General features: G+C 36.4%; 1 protein-coding gene across 2 annotated transcripts in view; it reads left to right on the forward strand.

Annotated features, from left to right (window-relative positions):
• CPNE8 (copine 8) overlaps positions 1 to 27,330 on the forward strand; it is a 227,624-nt gene that overhangs the window by 61,154 nt on the left and 139,140 nt on the right. For both annotated transcript variants that reach the window (XM_058743122.1, XM_058743121.1), the window contains exons 5-6: positions 4,521 to 4,560; positions 19,765 to 19,841. In XM_058743122.1, the coding sequence (XP_058599105.1) occupies positions 4,521 to 4,560; positions 19,765 to 19,841 (117 nt within the window). The remainder of the gene's footprint in view (positions 1 to 4,520; positions 4,561 to 19,764; positions 19,842 to 27,330) is intronic.

Genomic DNA, 27,330 nt, shown 5'->3' on the forward strand with positions numbered 1-27,330 from the left:
TAGTATGGGCATTTTAACAATATTTGTTCTTCTAATCCATGAGCATGGCATATATTTCCATTTCTTTGTTTTGTCTTCTTTCATCAGTGTTTTATAGCTTACAGAGTACAGGTCTTTCACCTGTTTTGTTAGGTTTATTCCTAGGTATCTTATTATTTTTGGTGCAATTGTAAATGGGAATATTTCCTTAATTTCTTTTTTGGTTGCCTCATTGTTGGCCTATAGAAATGCAACAGATTTCTGTACATTGATTTTGTGTCCTGCGACTTTACTGAATTCGTTTATCAGTTCTAGCAGTTTTTGGTGAAGTCTTTCAGGTTTTCTGTATATAGTATCATTACATCTGCAAATAATGAAAGTTTCACTTCTTCCTTACCAATTGGGGTGCCTTTTATTTCTTTCTGTTCTCTGTTGTTGTGACTAGGACTTCCAGTATTATATTGAATAATAATGGTGAGAGTGGGCATCCCTGTCTTGTTCCTGACCTTAGAGGGAAAACTGAGAGATTTTCCCCATTAAGGATGGTGTTAACTGTGGGTTTTTCAAATATGGCCTTTATTATGTTGAGGTATGTTCCCTGTAAGCTTACTTTGTTGAGGGTTTTTTTTTTATCAATAGTTTTTTATCAATACTTTTTTATCAGTACTTTGTCAAATACTTTTTCTGCGTCTATTGAAATGATCATATGGTCTTACCCTTTCTTTTATTGATACAATTTATCAAATTGATCAATTTATGAATATTGAGCCACCCTTGCAACCCAGGCAAAAATCCCACTTGATCATGGTGGTTGATTTTTTTAATGTGTGGTTGGATTCAGTTTGCTAGTATTTTGTTGAGAATTTTTGCATCTGTGTTAATCAGGGATTTTGGCCTGTAGTTCTCTTTGTTGATGGTGTGATTATCTGGTTTTGATATCAGGATAATACTTGCCTCATAGAACAAATTTGGAAGTTTACTGTTTTTTGGAATAGTTTAAGAAGAGTAGGTATTAATTCTTCTTTAAAGTTTGGTGGAATTTGCCTTTGAAGCCAAGATCCTATATACTTTGTTCTCTGAGGGCCTTGCCTATGTTTTGGCTCCAATTTTCAGAACCCATTTCTGTTTCATTTTGGTTGCTGTCTGCCAACAGGCTCCTGTCACCATCACAAGCAGCTGCTGCCAGGTGACTGTTTCACCACTGTACCCACTTGGCCCTGGCTTCTTAAGCCCGTGTCCTACTCAGCCTTTATCACTTATATCATAACTGTGGCTATTATAGAATGTCACAAGTGGAATGAAAAGAAAGGAAATAGTGCTTTCAAAAGGATGATAGCAATCAAATGCTTGTTAGAAGACGAATGAGCAAAAATTGAGAGCTGGGCTAGTCATTCTGGAGAGGAAACGAAGGTAAAGAATGATTTGCCTGTATGGAGGCTAACGATTGCATTCTCCTCTCTACTGAAGATGAGGCTGTGGAAGCCAATGGGTTTTAAAACGTGTTGAGTGCAAGAAATGTAATTCCCCTGAACTCAGTGCTGGTTAGTCTTCAAATATTATGCCTCTTTTAACAGATAGCATTTCAAAAATCACTCTGACAAACTAGTGAGTCCAAATGAGAATGTATTGTGGTAGGGAGGCACCTGATACTTATTTCATGTTTTTAAGCTTTCTTGGTATGCTTAGCATGGACAAGGAAAGGCTTAAAGGTAGGAAGAAGTTAGGGCATTGCTAGAACTTAACACACCTCTCTAGTATTTCATGATAAATGAATGACATTGTTCAACTTCACTGTATGTATTTCAGAGACTTCATAAAAGAAAGCAGGGCTCAATCTCATGACCTTGAGATCATGACCTGAACCAAAATCAAGAGTTGGACACTTAACTGAGTCACCCAGGCGCCCCTAGAACCATCTTATTTTGTTAATCATTATACTCTTCACTTTAAAACTTTAATCTCAAACTTCATAACTCTTCACTTCCTCTCCCATCAGTTGGAGCTATTTTCAGCTACTTGGGGGAGAGCAGAGGGTGGAAAAAGGAAAGGGTAGGTGAGCTGGGAGGCAGAGGTGTGGGTCTCTTATCTTCTGAAGAATCTAGACCTTAAAGGGGACAGATGTCACACATTCTACTTGTTCCTCAGCCCTCAGAAGGCACTTCCTAGGACTGTCAGCTGACATAGTTTTTAATGGCAGCCACAGGCTGGACTTGTAGGCAGTTTCTGTAGCTCAGCAGCGTCTGACTGGGGACTCAGATGCTATCTTTTTCTTCAGGCACCTCGGATTTAGGAGATCCCCTTCACTTGACTTTGGGGAATGGGACGAACCTCCCCTTGCCCCCACAAGGGGTAGGAAATAGCCTGTCACTTTATGAGTAAGTTGTGAAGAAAGGTCTGACTGGCACCTCTGAGCTAAGCATATTAGCATCTTTTGTTTTTAGCTTTGGACCTTAGCTGGAATTCCAGAAGTACAGGAAAAACTCTAGTCAACATCTGTTACCTCTAATTGAAAGGTAATCTTTAGGATCAACCCAAATCGGTTACTGCCAATTCAGTAGCAGCTTCAAGTTTGCAAAATTAACATTAGTAAATTTAGGCAATGGGATGTACCCTTGTAGGTGTAAACTACTTAACTTCCTGCTTGCCAATATGATCTTTCTTAATAAGAGTATGGCATTCAAACATGTAAACGCACGCGCGCGCGCACACACACACACACACTTTAACTATTTAGGATGTGGGGTTTATGTCTGAGGGTAAGGACCAGAGTAGTCTTGATACTTTCAGAAAAGTTAGAAGGAAAAGTCCATTAAAGGAAAACTCACGATAATTTCAAATGCATTATAATCCAACATATTATCTAAAGCCATCAGAACTATGCTGCAAATTACATATTTTCAAGAGAGTAGCATTCAAAAAGCTTTGTTAAAGGCAATGAAAGAAGATTATATTTGAAGATACTTAAACTTTGTGATGAAAACAAACTCCTTTTCTTTTTGCTTCTTTTAGCACAACTGAACATACCATGTTATTTCTCCCCCGTCCACAGTATACCCTTTATAGAAAACAGTTTCCATGACTGATTCTTGGGAAGGAACCAGCATAGTTATTTTTCACCTTTGATACTGCTGTAGTTGCTAATTTCAATTTTCTCTTAAAAAGTTGTCTTGAATAAGAAAAATTTCTTGAATAAGAATTTTTTTTTTGGTGCTAACATCTGTAGGTTTTCAGTAGATGTTGGCAGTTTGCTGATTTAAAATTGTAGGTTACAGCTGTTCAGAGTTGATCGGAATGCCCTAATGTGAAGAAGAGTAATTTGTAATTCCTCCAAGGCAGGTATTTGCCTCATACAATTTGAAAGACAATCTGTGGTAAACATTCTTAGCTGGGGAGTACGTGAACCTCTGCCCAGCATTTGTACACTCAGTGAACTCTGTTTCTTTGCCTTTTATTGATGGAGATGCTTTGTTTCTTTGTAAAAACATTCTTGTTTAGTGAGAGTGAAGGCTTTAATTAATCTTTAAAAAGGCAGTTAATTTTTGGTAGGAAGCTATGGACAAGGAATGTGAAAGGAGTATAATTTGGGAGAAACACTGGAGCCAGTGTTGAATAAGAAAAAAATATTTTCCTATTCAAGACTTCATTTATTTGAGTTTGTTTTGACTGGTAGCAACCTTTCCATTTCTAGAATTTCTTTAAAATGAGAGGTTAAGGTAATAGTGAGTGATGTTTTCCCAGAATCTTTCTAAGAAATCATTTATTTCCAGTACCAACTGGTCAAAATCAGGACCTAACGTAGTACTATATGAATGTATTTATCTTTCGTAAAATATTCGGTTTCCCTAAGTCCAGTGATTGGGGAAAAGTAACGTCTCCTTACTTTAGCCAAATTTCAAAGTCAACAGTAGCATTTAAAATATTAAATAGAAGTTAAAAGGTACACAAACGACAGCCTGTTCCCAGCACCTGCTTGCTTATTGATTGATTGATTGATTGATTGATTTTAAAAGATTTTATATTTTTAAGTAATCTCTACACCCAACATGGGTCTTGAACTCACAGCCCTGAGATTAAGAGTCACACGTCTCACTGAGCCAGCCACGTGCCCTGAACCTGCTTATTTTTAAATGGTATCCAGAGGAGAGGAATTGCAGTTGTTAGGGAGTTTTAAACAGTTAGGATACTACTGATTCACACAAAAGAGAATGGTTTTTGTGTTTTGTTTTACTTTTCAAACTTTTTTTTTTTAATGATAGTACGAAAGAGAAGTTTATAACTTTCTTATCAAGCAGCAGAATTAATGACTGAAAATATCAGGACTTCTACTTAGGTTGTGGAAATAAAAGGACTCAGAGATTGTGAATGCTACTATTGGCATATAGACTAAAGATTATAAGAAACTTCTTAATTTGCTAATTTTTCCCTACTGGTATATTTTTGGTTCATTATAATGTTACTTATTTTTGGGGAAAATACTGATATTTTTTCTGTAGCTCTCTATTTTGTGGAAATAATCTGAGTTTCATATTTTAATCTTTTAGGTATGATGTTGACTCAAAGAGCCCCAACCTGTCCAAACATGTAAGTTCACACTTTATGTTTTTAGGATGATTATGTAATATAGACCGCAAAATCATAACGTATGATTGGTATTTATGTTGATGCATTAATATTAAAGGTATATTCCCATAAGTTTTCATGTAATAATTGTCATAGAAAATAAATAACATTTTTAAAGGATCCTAGAATAGCACGTGAAGGAAATTCTTAAAGCAAAGGTACCTTTAGTGTGTGAAATGGATTAACCTTATTTATTTATATATTTTTAAAAGAAATTCTTTCAGTTCCCTGCAATGTTTGAAATTAATTCAGGTTGAGCAAGATGAAGCCCGTGTCATTTGGAGAGGCTTCGCTTGTGCGAGAATGAGAAGTACTTGGGTGTAGGGCAGAGTGATTTGCCATTCTTTAGTCCTTGTGGCTCATTTGTTCAACCATATTTTCTAAGTGCCTCCTCATGCTGGCACCATGTCTGCTTCAGAGGGTACAGTATGAGCAAGATGGACATACAGAGTCTGTCCTCAAGTTCACTTACAGTCTCTTTTTTTCTTTTTGGGTCCTGATCTTCCCTCCTTCTACCTATTCCTCTTTTCTCAAGAGCTCTACTCTCCAGGCCATAACTATTCCCTGGGGATGTTTTTAGGTTCAGGGGCAGCAAAGGCCTCAGAGCTAGGCAGATGCAGAGGTTGAGGTCTGGAGGGAGAGTTAGGTCAAACTAGCAGGAAGAGCTGAATGGGGGTGGAGGGGGTGCTCTCTGAGAACAGCATTCTGAAAGTTTAACCAGGTACCAAGTGGAATCTGAATACATGAATGTAGAATTGGCAGCCGTGTCAGAGTTGAGAGGTGGGAGGCTGGCTGGAGTCATGGTCATGCCCAGAGGGTCAGGTGGGTGAGATTTTTTTCACTTCTCTATTGTTGTAGCCTACTGACTAGAACAGATGGATATGATTTCCAATGTAGTTTGGAGAGGAGGGATGTCTTAATTCAGAGAAGAGAAGACACATGAGAGGTAATCCCAAGCTAAGAGGTTGAGAGGCTGATTTGGGGAAACTAGGAAGCTGGGTATGGTGGTAAAAATCACAATTTACTGTTCCTTTCCTTCATTGTAAAGAAGCTATGATATTTATTGTTGTCATGAAGCAAAGAGCAGAATCATTTGATGAAGGATTCAAAGAATAGTCTTTCTGATTGACTTTTCTACAAATTGAAAGCAAATACTGTAATAAGCTCATTCCTCCCCATAAGTAATGCTCATTACCATTGCCATGCTGCCTTCCTGCTCCTCATAAGACTCGGAGCATTGTGGCTGGATATTTAAATTTTATTTGCAAAGCTTTGTGTTGGAAGTTTTCCAAATTCCACTGGAAGAACCAGAAAAAGAATTCCATTTTCTAGTAAAAAATTTAGTTGCAAGGAAAGAAAATGCATTATATTTATTTCACATGTAGGTGGTTAATATTAAAGAGATTTAGAAGCATCTCATAAATGTGATGTGTAGCTTGTCCTTGTAGGAGCTACAGCCAAAAACAGGCCTGGAGGGTTGGGATTGAGACAGCAATTTTCTCTATTTCTTTTTCTCTGAGGCTACATATTCTTTGCATTATGACTCTTCTCTGAGCTTCTGTTTCTCTCTGAAAACCAAGTTTCTCTGTTTATTCATCTTTGTGCATGTAGGAAAAATGAACTCCCTAAACTCTTGAGTGGACATAGGCTTTCAAGTGCCCATTCTCCCTGAATATAATTTCTATGTTTCTCAGTTCAAACTACTTTTTAGAGGGCATGATAACTTGGCAGTTAAGGACTTTCCATAGGGTTGGATATTTTGAGGGTGAGTGTGAAGGTGGTAACATGTGGTCCTTGCCCAAGTGGTGGCCTTGAATTTAGGGAGAGACTAGTATATGGGATAAGAAGGTACCTCAAACATGATATAACTATATTTTCGTTAAATAATCCATACTGAGGTATGTACCATAGAAGGCATGAATGTACATATCTTTTAAAATATTTTTTTTGCAGAATAGCTTTTTATATGTTCCGTAAGAAAGATTTCATGTCTTCCTCCTGACATCTTGACTCTGCTTCACTCTCGTGCTATCTCCTTTACCACCTTCTTACTGCTGCAGTTCTTTTCAGAGCAGCCTGGGTTTCTCCCATCTTACTCTACTGTGTTCTGGTTTTCATTTCTGCTTGAACTATTCTGACATAGGTTAGAGAAAAATATCTTGGCCTCTCTTCACTTTCTGCTTTACCTGACCTTCCCATTATTTTGGATACAATTGACTGTTCTTAACAAACTCATCTCCTCTTAATTCCACAGAAATGTCTCCCTCACTTCTTTTCTTACTTCTTTGTTTACTCATTATCTATCCTTTCTCAGTTTCTCTTCCTCCTCCTCTCCCTTATTATTGGTTTTTCCTGGTTTTGTTTTCCATTGTCATCTCATCTCAATAAGCTCTCCTTGGGAAATCTCAGCCATTTCCATGCCTTACCCTGATGACTCCCAAGTGTCTATCTCTCTTTGTACCTTAGCAAAAACAAGTTTCCAACTGCTTGTTAGCTAGTCTGCAGAAGCCTAAAACTCAAATTATCAAGAATGTATGACCTCTTCCATTCTGTTGTTGGTCCTCTGCTTGTATTTTCTATCTTGAGAATTATCATCATCACGGTATACTAAGTTAGAAAACGTGGATGTATCGTTAACCTCTTTCTGTCTCACATACCACATCTTGTGAGCTATAAATCCTGTTCATTATAATGAAGTATTATTTCTCTTCTGTCTTCTTTCCTTTCTTACTGTTACTTAATTCAGATTCTCATCACCTTTCTCCCAAAGTATTGCATAGTTTCCTATAGTTCCTGTGGTTCATATTACCTCACATTTTAATGTATTTGTTTACAGTAGTCTCTGTATTATATTTCTTAAATATATTAAGCAGTCAATACAAATTAGTTAATAAGTGCCTGAGCTTACAAATGGATGAAGCATGTCAGATAAGGAAGAAAATGTGTTTTGGAATTGTGATATGAATTGTTAGAAATTAGTGTCCCGAATTTCTTTTAGAAATTAACAACAAAAGCTATTTGAAAGCATCCAAGTACAGATTTTATAACTCATTCAACCCAAAATGAGTTCAGGAGAGATTTAGATTAGAGAAGCCAATAAACAAACTGGGTCTACTCCCTGAGGATACAGTTGTTTAAAAGTGTGATTGTCGACCTGCCAACTTTGCAAAGTGAAATAAAAACTGGAACCTTTTAGGAAAGACTGCTAAGTGCGTGGGTTTGCATGTGGAGTGCAGGCACTTACCTTTTACAAAGGGGATTTGGTAGCAAGAGAGACTCCTTGAGTTAACAATAATAAAATCTTTTTTTTTCCTATTCTCATTTCTGATAATTTTTTTTTCAACGTTGTTTTTTGTTTTTTTTTTTGTTTTTTTTTTTTAATTTTGGGACAGAGAGAGACAGAGCATGAACGGGGGAGGGGCAGAGAGAGAGGGAGACACAGACTCGGAAACAGGCTCCAGGCTCCGAGCCATCAGCCCAGAGCCTGACGCGGGGCTCGAACTCACGGACCGCGAGATCGTGACCCGGCTGAAGTCGGACGCTCAACCGACTGCGCCACCCAGGCGCCCCGATCATTTCTGATAATTTTGACAGAAACCCATTTCGGGATGACTTTATTTGATTTCCAATATTCAGGGATCTTGGGTCAAATTCTTAAATTTTTGGTACTAGTAGGGAAAATAGAGATATAATATAGCATTGTACCTTAGATTCCTAATACTGCAAATGAATACAGGGTGAGTGGATACAGGATTGGTATACTTTTAACTGATTTTATTTATTTATTTATTTATTTATTTATTTATATTTTTTATTAAAAAATTTTTTTACACTTATTTATTTTTGAGAGACAGAGCACAAGTGGGGGAGGGGCAGAGAGAGAGGGAGACACAGAATCTGAAGCAGGCTCCAGGCTCCGAGCTGTCAGCACAAAGCCTGATGCGGGGCTCGAACTCACTGACTGCGAGATCATGACCTGAGCCGAAGTCAGATGCTCAAATGACTGAGCCACCCATGAGCCCCTATTTTTTTTTATTTAATGTTTATTTATTTTTGAGAGAGACAGAGACAGAGTGTGAGCAGGGTAGGGGCAGAGAGAGAGGGAGACATAGAATCCAGAGCTGTCAGCACAGAGCCCAACGTGGGGCTTGAACCCTCCAGCCCACGAACCGTGAGATCATGACCTGAGCTGGAGTCAGACGCTCAACCGACTGAGCCACCTGGTCGCCCCTTAACTGATTTTATTCATGGTAGGAAAGTTTGTAGTGGAGAAACATTCACCAGAAACATTACATGATGCAGGCACTGGAATCCAGGGACATTTTCCTTAAGAGGTTTTATCCATTTTATGATTTTCTAGGGAAATTAGTAAAATATTAGCCCCCCCAAAGTGTTAGATCCTGTGAACAAAATCTGACATTTTGAATTCCAGTTTTGTTCTCTAAGTTGCTGTCGAGCCCACTCATCTTAATGCCATTAGCAGAACTGCATAGCATACTTTCATTTGAATAATTTAATTGCACCAGCCAAATCATTAATGAAAAGATTAATAACAGGCCCATAATTGGTGTATCTAGGATTCTGCTTGGCTCTCTAGACCAGATGACATCAAAACTGTACTTTGTGTACTAAATTTTCATACACACCAGGCAATCCAAAACGCATTTTTCCATTTGGATGATCTTGGAAGGTACCTGCTAAAATTTTTGTTTAGATGTGTTAATAGCTCATTGGATTATTTGGGCCATGAAATACCAGCCTTCAGTGAGGGTGTGTATGTTCTTTAGTATATTTTCTAAATATCATATATGTATAAACTTCCACATGTAGATCAGTTGTTTTGAAAATTTCATTTGAAAGATAATTGTTTGGACCATGAAGTGCATTTTCTCATAGAAAGTGGGGTAATATTTTTCTCATCAGAAGAAAAACCAATTTAACCCATATATAACTGAACCAAATTCTAATGTATTTTCTTAAAATCAGACAAACAATGAATATATTTAAGTGCTGTTCAAGTGCTCAGTAATTTAGCAGTGTAGAAGACAAACAAGGACCCCCTGTCCTAAAACAGCTTACATTTTGGAGTTGGGGAAGTGGAAGGGGCAATATTTATTTAATAGAAACAAATGCAAAATGATTAAGATAACTTACTTCTTTATACACTTAAAAGAAATTGATAGTGAGAAACAGTGACTGATGAAGAATGCTAGCTAGAAGCTTAGGTTCCTCTCAACCAGGTGGAGTGATTCTGCACAAGTTCTCATCCTGGGTATACTTATGCAAAGAGAAGAAGGGAACTACTGATAATCTAGAGAAAGAGCATTCCAGGTAAAAGCAACAGCAATGCAAGGACCTTGAGTCAGGAAAATATTTGGAATGTTGATGTGACTGAAGATAGCTACCATATATGGGATTTTGTGAATGATAAGGAGAGCAGAATGAAATAGATTGAAAAGGTACACAGAATTCAGATGATGCAGAGATTTGTAGGCCATGGCTTCAAAAAAAGTTTAATGAATTTCACCGGAAGATGATTTATACATTTAAATAACAACTGACAGCTGAAGTGGAGAATGGGGCTGGGAAGCAAGACTGAAATTAAGGAAACTGTTGGAGGAGAACATGACTGGTTTACCTGTGAACTGGATCTGGTCACTCCCTTCCCTGTCCTTGAAAAGTATGTTCTGCCCACTGGCCTGTTTCATAGACATAGTCTGAGAGAGTAATGGATGTTGAGACCATCTGGACTGAATGTATGACTGAACCCCATTAAGGCCTCTGTAAAAAAGTTGTGATTCTGGCAGGCAAGTGTGGAGATCTACTCATCTTGCAGCCATCCAAGACAGCCTCATAATGTAAGTTCCCTTGCTTATTAAACCTGCCACCTACCAATCTGGAGGGACCTGCCTTTTTTCTTCAGTCTTTCCTTGCCCTCTAGGTATGGGTGCCAGTTTCAGATTTTACCCGGGGAACTCCCCTGGTGGTGACCCAAAAGAGACCAACTGTAAGGCTATTGTGATTTGGCTAAATGAATAGTATTTGGTGGGTATAGCCCTTGAAGGGCTAAGAAGTGGTCAGTTTTGGAATATGTTTTGGTGATATTATTGCTGATGAATTGGATTTCAGGTGAGAACATAAGAAAATAATTTAGAATGACTCTTACGTTACTGGCGAAAAGCCACTGAATAAATGGTGTTTAGTTTATTGCGAGGGGTACATCATGGAGGAAGAGATTGAGGTGGTGGGGTGAGATTGGAGAACTCAGTGTTCAGAATGGGTTTATGTTGTTTGAGACCCCAATAAGCATCCAACTGGAGATATTGACTAGGCCATATCTGGAGAATAGAAAGATGGTTTTGCAAACCATCAGCCTATAGAGTTGGAACTCATTAAAGTTACCTTAAAAAAAAAAAAAATATATATATATATATATATGCCTGAAAAAAATATAAATGGAGAAGAAAATAGAATTTAAATTAGAAATTTTGGTGAACTGAAGCATTTAGAAATTTGAGGGAAGAATATTAGCCAGAATTCGCATTTTTAGAAGCTGGTCAGAACATGTTACTTTTCAATTCAAACCCTTCAGTGGCCTCCCTCTACACTCAGGATAGAATTCACGGTCCTTCGGGTGAAGAACCAGACTCCTGGTTCTCTCTTTAATTCTTTTCCTTGCTCATTCTGTTCCAGGTCCACTGGCCATCTTGCTTTTCCTTGAATGCCCAAGTATATTCTTGTTTCAGAAACTTTGTTTTTGCTTTTCCTCCAGCCTGGAATGTTTTTATGCCAAATATTCACATGGTTCTTTTTCTTACATTATTTAAATCTCTACTAAATTGTCGCTTCCTGAGAGGCCTTTGCAGTAATAACTTTCTTTTTCTATAAACATGCTTTCAGGCCCTTACTAGATGATGAGAGCTAGCTTTTTAAGCATATTCAAGCTAAAGTATTAATGACTGATGTTTTATAAATGAATTATGTTTCCATTTGCATTTCCAGTAAGGGCTTGTAGAATCTTAGACTTTAGGAGACAATGCCTGAATTAGGTCTGATGACAGTATCTTCAGCACTCATTAAGTTATATTAGGTGTGATTGTTTGCATGCAAAGCTGGCCCTTATTTCGAATTCAATATTTAATAATGATTTTGAATGATAGTATTACATTATATTTAATACTATTATCTAGTATTGGATAATGCTATATTATATTTCATATTATTTAATAATAAGTAGTAGTAAGTTTTCTAGTTATTTGGCCTGTCAACTGTCTTACCATGACTACCAGCAGAGAGAATATTTAACTTACTTTCTGTAAGCATATTACACTTCTCACTTCTTTGCTAATGAGAACAAACATAAAGTGATATGCCCCCAAAAGGTAAATATTTTCCATAGGTTTATCTCTGAATAGTATAGCTTTATTTTGTAGTCTCTATATAGCATGGTTTTCAATTAAATATATATGTTGCGAATAATTTTAAAAAATTTGTTAATTTAGCTCAATGGCCATCCCTCATTGTTGAAAGCTTAATTTTCATTCAGTGGCTTACTGCTTTCATTTGGACTCTTAACAAACAAAAACTATTTTAAAAATCAACATTTGTGCTGAGATAAAAGAAATACATTCAACTTTAGAGTATAATTTTGAAACTGTATTTGTAATTTAACCATTGATGTCTAAGTTTAGAAATTTTATTAATCTCTTGGAGGTAGAATAGCATTTTTGAATTATAGATGGATCTATCCATTAAATAGACAAATCCCTGCCTTAAAAAAGTTGTATTATTATGTTAAAACGTGACAAATTGTTTCTTCCAAAATATTGAATCCAATTGTTTCATGTTGAGTTTGCCTTATTTTCAAAATAGCATATAGATGTGCTAACAACCTTAAAGAAAGTAGAAGTCATTATTGGGGAATGGAAGCACCTATATTTGATTATTATAAATGATTGCCATATTAGCATAATATAACTAAGTCACACCTCAGTCTTTATAGTTGATGTGATTAGGATGAATTAAATAGAGAGGTAGTCAGCAATATTAGCAGGGAATACCAGCAATAAAATAGATAATGCCAACAATAAAATTTCACAGGTAATATAAGCTTTCCTCATTAATTTTTTCTGCAATGGTTAAAATATTGTAAAAGCAAAATATTTTGTATTACTTTATCTTGCTCTTAGTGGCTTAGCATGAATATGCTTAATATGAGTTAAATGATCACAAAATGGGTACGAGCAATAAATGGAGGCAAATAGTCTATCTTATCAACAAATAGAATGATTAACTACTGAACAGTTGACTGCACCCAATTACTGTGCTGTGTTAAAACTTAGCTATCATAAATCAGTTTAATGTCTTTTCATCTAAATTATCTATTAATTAGAGATATTATATTTTCAGATGTTCCTTGATCACATCATAAAATAGGAAAGCCATTTACAGACTATCTTTATAAACTTTTAGGAGAAAGATGCCACGCTATTGAATGCTTATGAAATTGTTTATGATGATGCTGATGATCAACTACAGTTGACTGGCTTTGTGATAGTGTAGAAATCAGAAATTTCACTTACCATGAAGGCCTCCTGGTTCACTATACCACTGTTTTAAAAATGTCATTCTTTTACATATGTATGTTTATATGTATACTACTTACCATGTAAGATAAGTTAGCGTATAAGGCACTTTAGGATTTTATAATGACACTTAATATGGGTATTTGAATTGGCTATGAGTGTAAAGGGGATATAAAAATACTTTATCCAGGTAATTATAGTATCTGCAGTACTGGAATCTAGTAGTCAGGGATAAGTTTTAAGTACATAGTAATAAACTTTTAACCCCAGGGAGGTAGGGAGGAGAAGAGAAGCATATATTTATTAGATGCTTACCATGTTCAAGTATCTGTTCTAAGGGCTTTGCATATATTATCTGCGTATATAATCTTATTAAGTACCTTGCATATAATATCTTATTTAATCCTCCCAATAATTTATATATAGGCATTATTCATTATCTCTATTCTATAGGTCAGGATATCGGGACATAGAGTCATTAGTAAATGATTCAGCCAGAATACAAACAGTATAGACATTCATAATTCTCACTCTTAAGGAATATGTTATACTGTTTTGCTAAACAAATAAATAAATAAATAAATAAAAAAGATCTTTTATAAAGGATGTATCAGAATTTATACTGGTACCTAGCAAGCAAGCAAGCAAATAAACCAACAAAACAAGTTCATTTATTGCAAAGTAAGTTACCTTATTAATATGTGTGGAATTATTAAAGTACATAGCATTAATGTAATTTTTATGAATATAGATAAGTAGCTAGCTACAGTATAATATGAAATGTAGTGGAGGAATTGATCAGTAAAAATTGTATGAAAAAATAATGAAGTAATAAGTTTGAAGGAATTAGAATATTTTGCTCATGCATGCAATTAAAGGAGACGCTCTTCTGAATGTTAAAAAGAAAAAGAAGAGAAATACAGTTGACCCTTGAACAACATGGGGTTTAAGGGTCCCAACCTCCACAATAGTCAAAAATCTGTGTATAATTTTTGACCCCCCCAAAACTTAACTGCTAATAGCCTACTGTTGACCAGAAGCCTTACTGATAACATAATCAATTAATACCTGTTTTGTGTGTTATATGTATTACATACCCTAATCTTACAATCAAGTAAGCTATAGAAATAAGAAAGTCATAAGGAAGAGAAAATGAATTGTAGTACTATACTGTATACACTGAAAAAAAAATCCACATATAAGTGCAACCGCACAGTTTAAACTATCATGTTGTTCAAGAGTCAACTGTGTATTTGTATAATAATCAGCTGGACTCTGATAGTATAGCAGTGTTTCCTAGGATTTTTGTCTGCATTGTATTAGTAATAAAACTAGATTTAAGTAGTTATAGGAGTAATCCAAAGACTCCTTCTGATGTGCTGATAACTTTTTAACTACCTATGTAACACAAAACTCATGGTTATATTGCTTTGTTGCTATGCTTTCTGCTTTTTTCTTGTTTACTTTGCACTGCTAGATATTTCAGATTTAATACCAGCATATTGTATTCAGGACGATATTGGGATATATTCAGGGTAATATTGGTAGAATGCATCCTATATACTAACAACATGTATTTATGTATGTTTAAATAGATTTCAAAACTAAGTTCTATCTGTGTATTATTTAGATTATAAAATAATAATTAAATTTGGCAAATATTTATTGATCTCTTGGCCATTTGAGGGAAAGCACAATAGTTAATATGGCTGAATAAATGGAAGCATTTCTCAATTGCCAGACACCGTGAACTAGATTTGGTCTATGTGTGTGTTAAAGCTGTGGAAACGTGCCTGGATTTATTACTGGAAGTTCTATTTTAATGTAATTCTAATGACTCATCAACTGGAACACAACACCATAGTAAGAAACAGTAAAGCAGTTTGTGTTAAAGGTAATTATTATTTCTATCTTTATCTAATTACAGACCACAATATCTAAAAATAGCCATTAAAGGACACATGTATTCTGTTACCATACTGTGTAAAATGCATAGAAAATGTGAAGCATTGAGATGAGTAAAAAATAAAGATTCAGTAGAAATTTCCAGTGCAAGGAGTAGTTAGTTGACAAACACTATATGCTGATTTTTTCACTGTGAGTGGTAAATGTGTTGCTTGATAAGGAGTACAGAAGCACAGACAGATTAAAGGAACTACAAAAATGCTATAAATATTTAGGGGCAAAGTGTGCAATAACTATAGAGATAGCGTGTACAGATGAATGCCATAGCTTTTTGGTATACATTTTATTTTATTATTTTAATTTCCTTTTTGTTCATCACTGATGGTATTTGTGTGTTCTCCGTTTGCTAATATGTCTTCTCTCATAAGGATATGCTCTGTACTTCAGTTCTGTTTTCTTGAGTAATGACAGCACAGAACAGCTTTTGGTGAGACTTGGCCATATCCATTTAACATGTAGTATGCACAGCTATCTATCAGTATTAATATTTTTTAGAAAAGAGTTCCAGAATCCCCCATGCTTTTGACTGCTAACGCAGAACAATGATCTATTCCAAATCTTTAGTATTCAGCACTTTCTGCCATGAGACTTAGAGAAATTTAGGTTGTTTTTTTTTTTTTTTAACCCATAAACATACCTGTAAAGTCTCTTTTGAAATTGGGAAAGACATGTTGCTACTAAGGATATTTAATTTAAATATGTCCAGGCTGTACCTTAAGTACTTTCTAATTACTCAGAACCAAAATTTAAAATGATTTGCACTTTCATGAAGGTGTTGTAACTGAACTAATGTGAATTTGCTCCTTGGTGAGTCACCAAGGTGGAGATACACCAGATGGAGTTGTCACACAAAGGAATCAATTTGCAGCAAATAAGGAGATCATGGGGAATAACTTCCAAAGCCCTGACTCTCCAAGCAAGAGTGGATGGATTCTTTTACTTAGGGTTAGGATGAATATTTAGAAAGGGGAACCCTGTCATCATAGGTAGAGGTGGGCATAAGGTTGCATGTTCACCTTAAGAAAACATGCCTATACCTATATTGTATGTTATGTTAATGAGGCTTCTGTTCCTTCTTGGACAGATAATTTAGCATTATATTGAAGTAGGAATAACTGTCCTTCACTCCATAGTCCGTCTGCGCAGGTATGAGTCTGTGGTTGAGCTCAAACTGATCTGGATGGTCTGGGCCTCTGGAACTCTTTGCCAAGCCAGTCGTTATAGCTTAAGGGGTAGTTTCAGTTTCCATCATGGATGCTGTGCCCGTTGGGCCTTTTGCCTGAGTTGAGTAATAGATAAACTGGAAAGAACTTAAGGAAAAACGTGGGACCCAAAGGTCATTGGGTACAGACAGGTGAGCAATACAGGTCATGTCTTGGGTTTAGCTGGTGATGGTGTCATTCTGGAAGCCACCAAATTTCAGATCCAGAGTATTTTCTGTCCCTCTCTTCTTGTCCCCACTGTCCCCCTCCCCATCCTCATCATGTGCAAGGATAGTTTACACCAAATCCTGTCACTCTGCTCTGCACTGTTTCCTACCACTTGCTACAACTTCAGTTTGGGTCTTAACACTTGGCTTCTTATTAACTACTATAGCCTGATTGATCCAGATTGCAGATTTTACCTCATTTGTCAGTCCATTCTTCACACTGGTACCCATGTAATCTGAATGTACTGTTCTAATGGTACCCCTGCATTGCTAAAAGACTTCCAGTTGCTTCTGATTATCCTACGACAACTTCCTTGTTTGTTTGTTTTTGACCGGCCAACTGGACCTTCTACAGTCTGACTTGGCTCTTCATCTTCAATTCTCCCCTTTACTTGAAGCCCATTCTTTTCTTATTACATTCTTGCCTGTAACTCTGATCTGTTCTCTAGGATTATGTAAGGGAAGAAAAATAATTCTCCCTCTACCCTTCTTATTAGCCTCTGTAATAAAAAAGATGATTAATAGGAGAAAAACAAATGAAAGTTTAATAACATGCTATACCTCCTGTATACATGGGAGATACTAAGGAAAATGGAGTAACTCCCTGAAATGGTCCAAGCCTTATACCATCTCTAACTAAAGACAAAAAATGTTGGTGAGTGGGGAAGCGTTATGGGAGGTTTTCAGGCAAAGCATTTTAAAGAGGGCATAGTTTATGCAGATTTAAGTCTCTGCCTTCTCCACTGAGAAGAGACTTAGTAACCCCCTTCATCCTAGTACAGTGAGGAAGACAGCCTTAGAAATGGAAATTTTTCTTGTAAATGTAAATGTCTCCTGCAAAAGGCTAACTTCTAACCTGGTTTTCTGAGCTTCCCCCATGTCTGCTATTTCTGAAAAATAATTAGCCTAAAATAATCCTTATGCCAGGGCACCCAGGTGGTTCGGTCGGCTAAGCATTGGACTCTTGATTTTGGCTCAGGACATGATCTCACAGTTGGTAGGATCGAGCCCTGTCAGGCTCTGCACTGACAACATGGAGCCTGCTTGGGATTCTCTCTCTCTGCCCCTTCCTTGATAGCACTTTCTCTCTCAAAGTAAATACATAAACATTAAAAAAATAATAATCCTTATGGCAAAGAGATATTTTTGGGTAGCCAATTCTCTTCTCTTTTAACTGGAATTGTAACTGTACTCAAGGAGTTCACTGCCTGGAGTGCATTAAATTGAACACAACCGAAGGAAGTGTTGAAAGCAAAGAACTTTTTATTACTTTTCACAAGTAAGGAGCTGGAGGCAGCTCTCAAAGCACTGTCTGTCCCTGAAGTTAGTACAGGAAGCTTTTATCCAGTGTATTAGGGGGTGGGATCAGGGAGCTTGCATATGCATTACATATACATTAAGGAGTTATACATATTCTATTATTAGGCACTTGGGTTCAATTCCATATGCCTAGAATGTCACCATGCTAGTACATGCACCTATGTTCAAACAACAGGTGGAAAAATAGGCGGAAAAATCTCATTTATAGGAGGGGATCCTAGTTTTATAATGAGCTAAAGGTAACTAACTGCAGGACAACTTAGGTGAGGTGTGGGGTGGGGGAACTTCTGCAGGTCCTCAACTCCAAAATGGCTCAGACTGACTCAGCTGGTTCCTGTAAGGGTCTGTAAGGGGTTATCAGGTGAAAGAAGCACCTACCAAGGGACTAACAGGTGAAACACCTTACTGGGTATCTGTTGGGAACTGCTGGTTTTTGCAAAGAGAAACACACTCCTTCCCTGCTTTTGTCCTTTCCCCCTCCTCCCTTCTCCTGATAACTTTCAGCCCTTTGATCTGAGTAACTTCCCATTGTATCCTAGCTAACAGAATATCCAACTCTCTTCTCTCCATGATTGATTTCTACTTGGCTCTCAAGGCTTACTGCCTTTGGGAAATATTACCCTGACTATCCTAGTCTCCAGCATGGACTTCCTTCATCAGACTTAGAACACTCTCTCCTTTTACTTTTTAGAACTGAATACATAACTTTTACTTGCTAGGCATTTAAATTTTTTACTTATTAAAAACTTTGAATATTTTGTTTCTTCATTCCTGTCCATCCTTCTTAGGGCTTCCCATGGGCCAGTTCTCTACAATTTAGGGAGATCTTCCACCTTCTCTTTTAGGACAGATTGAAATCCTATACAAGCTAAACTAGAGTGTGTGTCTCTCTCTGAAATACTTCCATATTTTCTTGATTCAACACGCCCAGATGATGTTGGAACTCTTATTTTATTGGCATGTGAAATTGCGTTGTGTTTATGATATTTAAATTCTTAGGCAGCATATTAATCTGGAATCAGAACATCTAGGTTAGTCTGCTATTTCTGACTGCTCAGACCATGAAAGAAATCAACCTCCTGTATGATTAGGATTTTCTTTATATGTGAAACAAAGATTAATAACAGATCTTTCATTGTGCAAGGTTATTCTGAGTCTTGAAAATAAGTATAAGATTGTACTTGAAATAAGGTACATCTAGTTTGTACATTAATGAACTTTACAATGTATTACACTTAACCTATTTTTAGGTATGTAACATATGCTAATATTAACTCATGTAATATTAACTCGTTCCTCCTCAAAACAACTGTGAGGGGAACTAGTACAGGTTAGCAATGAGGAAACTGGAGAGCTTAATTAATTGCCCAGTCCCAGGTAATGAGTGTCAGTAGTGGAACAGACACCTGGCTGTGTGGCTTGGGACCCCCTCTGTAGCCACTCAGGCTACCTGTAGCCTGTGTGTAGGTAACGCTGAGTATTGTTAACCACCTTTGCTCTGTGTTTTCACAGTCTACCTCCTCAGCCCAAAGCTTACTAGTTTCAGAGATATCCAAAGCCAACTGTGGATTCAAATCCTGGAACTTTTTCTACTGTTGTTGTAATTTCAAGAAGAAAAAGAAAGTAAAAGCAGTTTCCCGCTTACTTGCATTAACAAGCTAGCTGCGATAAAAGGACAAAAGGCTTTGCCAGTTTGCAGGAAAATGACATGCTAAAATTCATGCTTGTTGAGCTCATTTTATTCATTATTGGGAGTCGGGGAATTCAGTATTTCAGCAATGAAACCAATACAGATATGATGTACAAAATATGTAGTGTAAAGACAGCTTGAGAACTTATGAGCTTTAATCCTTTTATCTATTTTAGGACTTTCTGGGACAAGTGTTTTGTACATTGGGGGAGATTGTTGGTTCTCAGGGAAGTCGCCTGGAAAAGCCAATAGTGTAAGTATTTTTTAATGCAGACAATGAAATGTTAACTCTTCAGTTTTTATTTTGGTAGTTTGGAATTGGTAAATATGTGGTTGTAGACCAAAAGTGGGTTTAAAAATCTTCCTGAGTTTTTTCTTCTAATAGTTCTGACATGTTTGTAAAGAATCATTTATATTTTAGCTGTCATATGCCCTGCTGCAGAATGTTCACAAAATGAAAGGAGGAGACTTAAAAAAGCAAATGTATTGTTTTCTGTTTGGTTATAGTATTAATTCTTCTGTTTTTAAGAATTAAACATTTTGAAAAAGGTATTTTCCTCCTTTGGGCTAGGGACTATATGTAGCACCATTCTTCATACCGTATGTTTAATAAATGCATTTCTACTGATTGAGATTGTAATAATTTTTACTACAAAATTGGGTGAAAAAGAAAGTAAGTGTATAAAGATTAAGAGAAGATGATATCTCAGAATTATGTATTCTTCCTTCACTTTCAGTCACTGGGATCATATTTCATTTTCAATTTCAGATCAGTTGCATGGGATGATCCTATTTTTCTCCAGTTCCAAATAAGACAGCAAACTAACTCCAGATATTTCTCGTAAATCTTCCCCCTTACTATCCTCCTTCTTCCTACCCTCACCCAATCTCAATTATTTGGATTCATTTAACTGTTCATAAAAATCAGATGATTTAGTAAGAATACTGAGAAAATTGCAGAACTAACCACAATATCAAAAGGTTTGGGAAATTTGGAAGTCAGATTCCTTTAAGAGTCTCAAACTCATAAAATAAATTTGTCAAAACTTTCCAAAATTATTCACCTTTGACATCCAAATACTTAAATGTCCGAGGGCATCATTCTCACATTATCTGTATAAAATTGAACTTTATGTTTAGTGTATTCTTTTCAGGTTAATAAGAAATCTATGAATTCTCACTTCTCACTTATTAACTTATTACTTAGTGCCAGTTTGAAGACTTTTGCATATCAACTACCTTTTTTAACATTCTTTCATGTATAATTTTTTTTATCTTTGTAGGATTTGTAAGCTTATAATTCAAATATGTTTATGCTCACTTTAATATGTCAGTAAAAAGTAATCTGTAAGACAAATGCAGATAATTTTATTAAGTATATATAATTGTTACTGTATTGTTGAGTCTAATGATTTAGGCCCATGAAAATTCTTGGAAGGTCACTGAATCACCCTTTTTACTGAAAAATGAATCAATAACATGCACAATGCTACCTCAGAGGTGCCTTTAATATTCTTTGAGAGAAAACAAAAGCAATTAAAATAGGGAATTTTTATTTCAGTGTAACAGAATAGAGATTTTTATAGAACTTGCACTCATATTTTTTTTTTAATTAATTTATTTTTTTTAATTTATTTTTGGGACAGAGAGAGACAGAGCATGAACGGGGGAGGGGCAGAGAGAGAGGGAGACACAGAATCGGAAACAGGCTCCAGGCTCCGAGCCATCAGCCCAGAGCCTGACGCGGGGCTCAAACTCGCGGACCACGAGATCGTGACATGGCTGAAGTCGGACGCTCAACTGACTGCGCCACCCAGGCGCCCCGCACTCATATTTTTAAATTGATCATTTTACTGGTTATTTTTATCTGGTGTTATTTTCTCCATAAAAGGAAAATATAACTCTACTTTCATAAGACTATTAAATTACTTAAAATTCTTCCCAATAGAAAATTATTTTTATGTTGGTCTTGAAACATGTTAAAAAGTTGATATTTTATTGGTTGGGGCATGTGGTGAATAGAATATAGTGTGAAATGTGGCCCTTGTTCAGGTCATTCGACAATTTCCATTAGACAAGACCAACAAAAACACAATTAGGCTAAGGGGTGAAGATGTCTAGAGTAATGATTATGCAAATGTTGAGAGTATTTTCTGGCAGTTGCATCATGATTATCTTATGTAATCAGAAAAGATGAGATGCCCTTTAGATTTTTCCTAGCTCCTGCTGAGGTTGGAGTAGCATAAGTGAGACAAAGCCTTGGAAACCTGTTCAGGCAACACGAAGCCATTGTAACCACCTGCTTTGCTTCATCTATAGGGTATTTTGTAATTTAGACAAGTTTATTGAAAGTGTTGATATTATATCTATCTTACTGACCAAGGTAGAATTCATTCAATGTTGTAAAGTGTATGTAACTAATCTTTTATTCAACCTTGGACCTTACTAGGCAGTCTTCTCAGGCAAATAAGTATTAAGAAAAGGGTTACTGAGAGAAGATGCATCTTCTGTTCAAATGGCAATTTACTCCTTTACCTCAACATCAAATGAAAAGCAATGAAAATCATTTATCCTTTTTGTTTAAAAGTGTAGTTGGGTTGAGGAAGAGAGTGAAATGTTATTTTCATGGAAGTTTTATCTGCCCATAATGTCGAAGTAGCCCTTAAAATTAGCAGGTCCACTAGATGGATGCTTTCAGATTCCACCCTCATCCCTGATCACCTTTAGTCACTGCCATGTATTTTTTTTCCTGTACGTGGTTTTTCAAATTGATCGAATGGAGAGATGGGAAGGTTGGAAGGTATGTGATACTTCAGTGGAGGAGAGAATGGTTTTGGAAGAAAGGGTAGAGCCAGGGAGAATATTGGAGATGATGTAAGGTCAGGGAAGTGTTTTCTCACAGGAAACTCAATGACAACCATAACTTCTAAAGGAGGATACCATGTTTTATCACATAATACATAAACATAGTGGAATATCTTAAAGCATGGCAGAAACAATAAACTTTGCATTGGGAAATAATACGTATCTGACATGTAGCTCTTACATCCATTGCTCACAGTCCCCTCTGTCTCCTCCTGCCCTGCCCTCACCCCCACCCCCATGGAATGAACCTGCCCTGGTCAGGGCTTAGCTATCCAGTCAAAGATAACATTGTAAAATGGTCACTAAACATCCCATTGTTTTTCCATGGTTGATTCATCGTGGCTGGAGATAAAAATAGAATTTGTATACTCTCCTGTTGTAGCCATTACTTTTGCGTATCTTGTTAGGGAGTTGGAGGATTTTCCCTGTCTGGAAGGGTATAGGCTTTGGAATTGTAGCACAGGACACCTCCGGAGGCAGATTATCCACCTGCGATTAACAAAATTGACTCATCCTGAATGTAGAAAGTCTCCCTGTGTCTCAAATGTTATTTATCTTAAATAGCATTATCCAAGTGATTTAGGGCGTATTCACCGATTTGTTTTAGATGAGAGATTTATTTTCCAGTTAGTTTTCCTTTTAAATTCTAAGTTACTCCAAAAATTCTATCGTTTTCTTCCCTTTAAAGCCTTCCCTTTAAATGGCCTAGTTTAAATTATTTTCTGTTAAGGCATGAAAAATAATTTCTTTTGGCTTTTGAATTGCGCTTGTGTTATAATATCTCCTCAGTGTTGGGCTTTTACAAATGATGATAACTATAAAATTTGGAGATTTAAAGCAGATATACTAGAGCTTTAAATTGTTTGTTACTCACCAAGCCTTTGAAAACTAAGTTATATTTATTACAAAGGAAACATGGATTTCTAGTGTATAGCCTCATGCTCTAATAAATACAGAATGTGAATTTAATGTTTATTTATTTTTGAAGTTTATTTTTATTTTTTGAAAGACAAAGAGAGAGACAAAGTATGAGCAGGGGAGGGACAGAGAGAGAGGGAGACACAGAATCCGAAGCAGGCTCCAGGCCAGGCTGTCAGCACAGAGCCCGATACAGGGCTTGAACCCACAAACCATAAGATCATGACCTGAGCCGAAGTCAGACGCTTAGCTGACTGAGCCACCCAGGCACCCCCAGAATGTGAACTTAAAATCACTTCTTATTTTCTGTGCTTCAGTTATTGTTGTCACTTTTATTGTGAGATTCTCTTCTTTATGAGAATAAGAATTAATTTTTAAGGAGCGCCTGGGTGGCTCAGTCGGTTAAGCGTCTGGCTTTTGGTTTCACCTCAGGTCATGATCTCACAGTTCGTGGTATCAAGCCTACATAAGGCTCAGCACTGACAGCATCGAGCCTGCTTAGGATTCTCTCTCTCCCTCTCTCTGCCCCTCCCCTACTTTTGCTGTCTCTCTCTTAAGGTAAATAAACTTTAAAAAAAATTATTTTTTAATATTTTGTAGGAACTTAGGTTAATTTTTTTGAAATTGATGTTCAAGAATTTTTAATTTACTTTTTAATAGCAGCTCACGATTTTCACGATTTCCAATAATCTGTTCTGTTGAATTCAAGTTTTGAGCAAATTTGGATTCAAGTTTTGAGCAAACACATTTCTCATATCTTAATTCCATCTAACATTTTGGTCTTTTCCCTGAGCCCTCCTAAAATGACTCTTGTGCTACTTAATTTGTCTGCAGCACTTACTGTGTCTTCCTATGACTCATTGGCTCCTCGCTTTAGATCGTCCCATTATTATTTACCATTATACCCACTCAGCAGTGTGTTTTCTCATGCTGTGAGATTGTATCCAATTTTCTGCGTGATGCTGTCAGAGAGTTTTACTTCTTCTATCTTTAGGGAGCTCAGTGATGGATTCGGCAAAGCCTTCCGAAATGCTAGAATCAGCACCAGTTTAAGAAAGATTGCCATTCTCTTCTCTGGGAGGAAAGCATTTATTATATTCATCAAGTAATAGACCTGTTTGTTCCTGTTACGCTCATCCAGGCGTGACTGGTTCTGTATAAAAGGATGGAGTGAGGAGGCAGGGACTGGTTGTGATTAGAAGGAAGATTCTTACCCTGGAGAGGAGGGGGAACTCCATGGGTAATTGAACCGGCAACTGTTTTGGCTAAGGGAAAAGATTATGTTCTTTGTAGGGTGGCTGTAGCAGCTTGTGATCTAGGCAATCAGGAGTGGGTAAAGGATAAAGAGAGGGATCTAAGAGTGATTAGTGAACAGTACAGTGAGAAGAGTACAGGGACAGGGGCTCAAAGGCAGGTGATGATTGGAAGACCGGCTTGCAGCTGATGGATGGACACTGGGATACCAACTCTGATAAAGGGTTTAAGGACAGAGCACATTGGGTGCTGAAGTTCAACAGGAGAAATGTGGAGAGAGGAACAGAGCAGAAGGGAAGCTGGGGAATAATCTAGAAGTAGAGGGCTTGGGAGGGACTTGAGGCAAGAGCCTTAAAGGCTTGCCTTAAAGATCTGGTTCAAATGTGGCCTGATTCTGCAAGCTATTTTGTAGCTGTGGGTGCATGTAGATGAAGTCAGTGTGAGAGGAATAGGAGGAGGAAGAATGGGAGAATGATTAGTCTTGAAGGTGAGAAACATCCAAACTTAACGATGAAGCAGAGCTTGTCTTTATTGTGCAACATTTTGTATGTGAAAATATAGTCAGCTTTGGGGGAAATTTTGACCTTCAAAGTCATCTTGACTTTAGTAACTTCCTTGCAGAGTAGATTGATATTGTTATACTCCCTGTTTTTTTATTTATTTTTATTTATTTTTGTTTCTTATTGGAAAGAGCACTGGGCTGGAAATCAGAATATGATGTTTTTAGTACCATGCCTGGTACTAACTCACATGTTACATTACAAAATTTGTACATCTATATTAAATTTCCATAACTGTGGGTTACATTTGTAGTATGGAAACTTTAGTCTAGAGATAAATTAAGTAGCCGCTGTAACAGAGTTGATAGGACATGGGCTTTGGGGCCAGTCAAATCTGGGATCATAATTTATTTTTGTCATGGAGGACACTGGAATTTAATAAACACCCCAATTGCAGCTATTATTAATGTTGTTATTAAATATAGCTAACGTCTTTTAGGAAAGACCTTAAATGCAATCACCTAATAAGCTCAGCTTTCCATCTCTCCTTCCCTCTCTTCTTTCCTTCCTTTCCTTTTTTCCTTCCTGCCTTTCTGTCTTTTTGTCTTCCAGTATTTGTTTCCTTAGAGAAGCATTTAGCTAGGAATTCAGTAAGATTAGATAAAGGACAATTTTGAGCCAAACTATATTACATATATATAAATTGTTAAGTGTTGACCAAATATAAATATTAAACATTATTTTGTCTATTCTCAGTTTCTGCTTGTCATTAGTTTGGGTTTTATAAGATAGTGGGGTTTTTGTTTTTTGGTTTTTTTTTTTCTGGAAATGCCCTGGATTTTTAGACCATTGCCCAGGTTCATATGTAATTGCAAAATATAATCTAAAGGACAATATCAATGAAATTATTTTTCTCTTATTTGCAAAGATCACATTGATGTGTGTACATATTTATAATTTTCATATGATTCCAACACATTAAAAGTTGAACCACTGATTGCATCTTAGAGAGATGTTAGGTGCTTCACTGATCTAGCATAAGCATTTATCTACCTTTGGGAGAGTCTATATGAAAAATTGTGTGTTCTCTAAAGACTAAAAGTAGAGAGAATTTTAGTACATTTCCTTATGTATCTTGCACCAGATTATGAGTCTTCCATATAACAGAAACTTAGTAAATGTTCAACTGGCCCACTTTTTTAACATTCATTTGTGGATCTGAGCTCATGCTCTGGAAAAATCTGCAGAGATGTATTTATTTAACCTGAAAGAGTGACTGTATACAGCTGTAAGCCCCCACACTTCTCTGCTCTATGCAGAAATTCCAGTTGTTCTTGGTAAAGGCATATAAATTAGGAACTGTTCTGATTAGATAGGCTTGCAAAGAATATGGCCAGTCATGAAAGATATGGATAAGATAAATACATTTTTCTGAAAATAGTCCTTAATATCATCATCAAAGGCAAGCCCTAGAATGGTTGATCTGCTTTTCTGATTTGGATGTTATTTCCCTGTTCTTATGAAGCTTATGTACAAGTAACTCCTTTAGGCATCCAAAATTGAGAAAGAAAATAAAAGGCAAAATTATTTTATCTAAGTGCTTATTATTTAGACTGTATTTATTGACTGGATTTGTTTACTTTTCTATCAGATACCACCTCAGTTTGGTAGAGGTTCTAAGGATTCTTTTTTTTTTTTTCTTCTCTTAATTCATTTATTCAACACATCTTTACTGAGAATATATAACGGACCAGGAACTGTTAGGTACTAAGCATACAATTATGAAAACACAGTTGTTCCTGTCCTCATGGAGATAATCACCTATTCATTAAATGAATAGTCATACAAATAAATATAATTACATATTGATATAAACCCTATGAAAATTGCAGTACTGACTTAGACCAGAAGATATAGGTCATTTTTAGTAATTGAATTTTTATCATAAATACAGTGGGAAAAATCATGATTTTTGTTCAGAGAGGTTCTTTCACTTCTGTGTGCAGAATGGTTATGGGTAGTTAACAGGAACAATTACTAAGTTAATTACTGTTGAAATAATCTAGTTCAGAGTAGACAGTAATTTGGACTAAGAAGATGAGAAATAAGCCGATCAAAATATGTTTTTAATATTCATTTCACAAGGATTGATGATAGGCTGATAGTCTTGATTGAAAAGGATTTCAAGGAAGGCTTACAGATTTC

The sequence above is a fragment of the Neofelis nebulosa genome, chromosome 8, assembly GCF_028018385.1.
Source record: "Neofelis nebulosa isolate mNeoNeb1 chromosome 8, mNeoNeb1.pri, whole genome shotgun sequence".
Classification (NCBI taxonomy): Eukaryota; Metazoa; Chordata; class Mammalia; order Carnivora; family Felidae; genus Neofelis; species Neofelis nebulosa.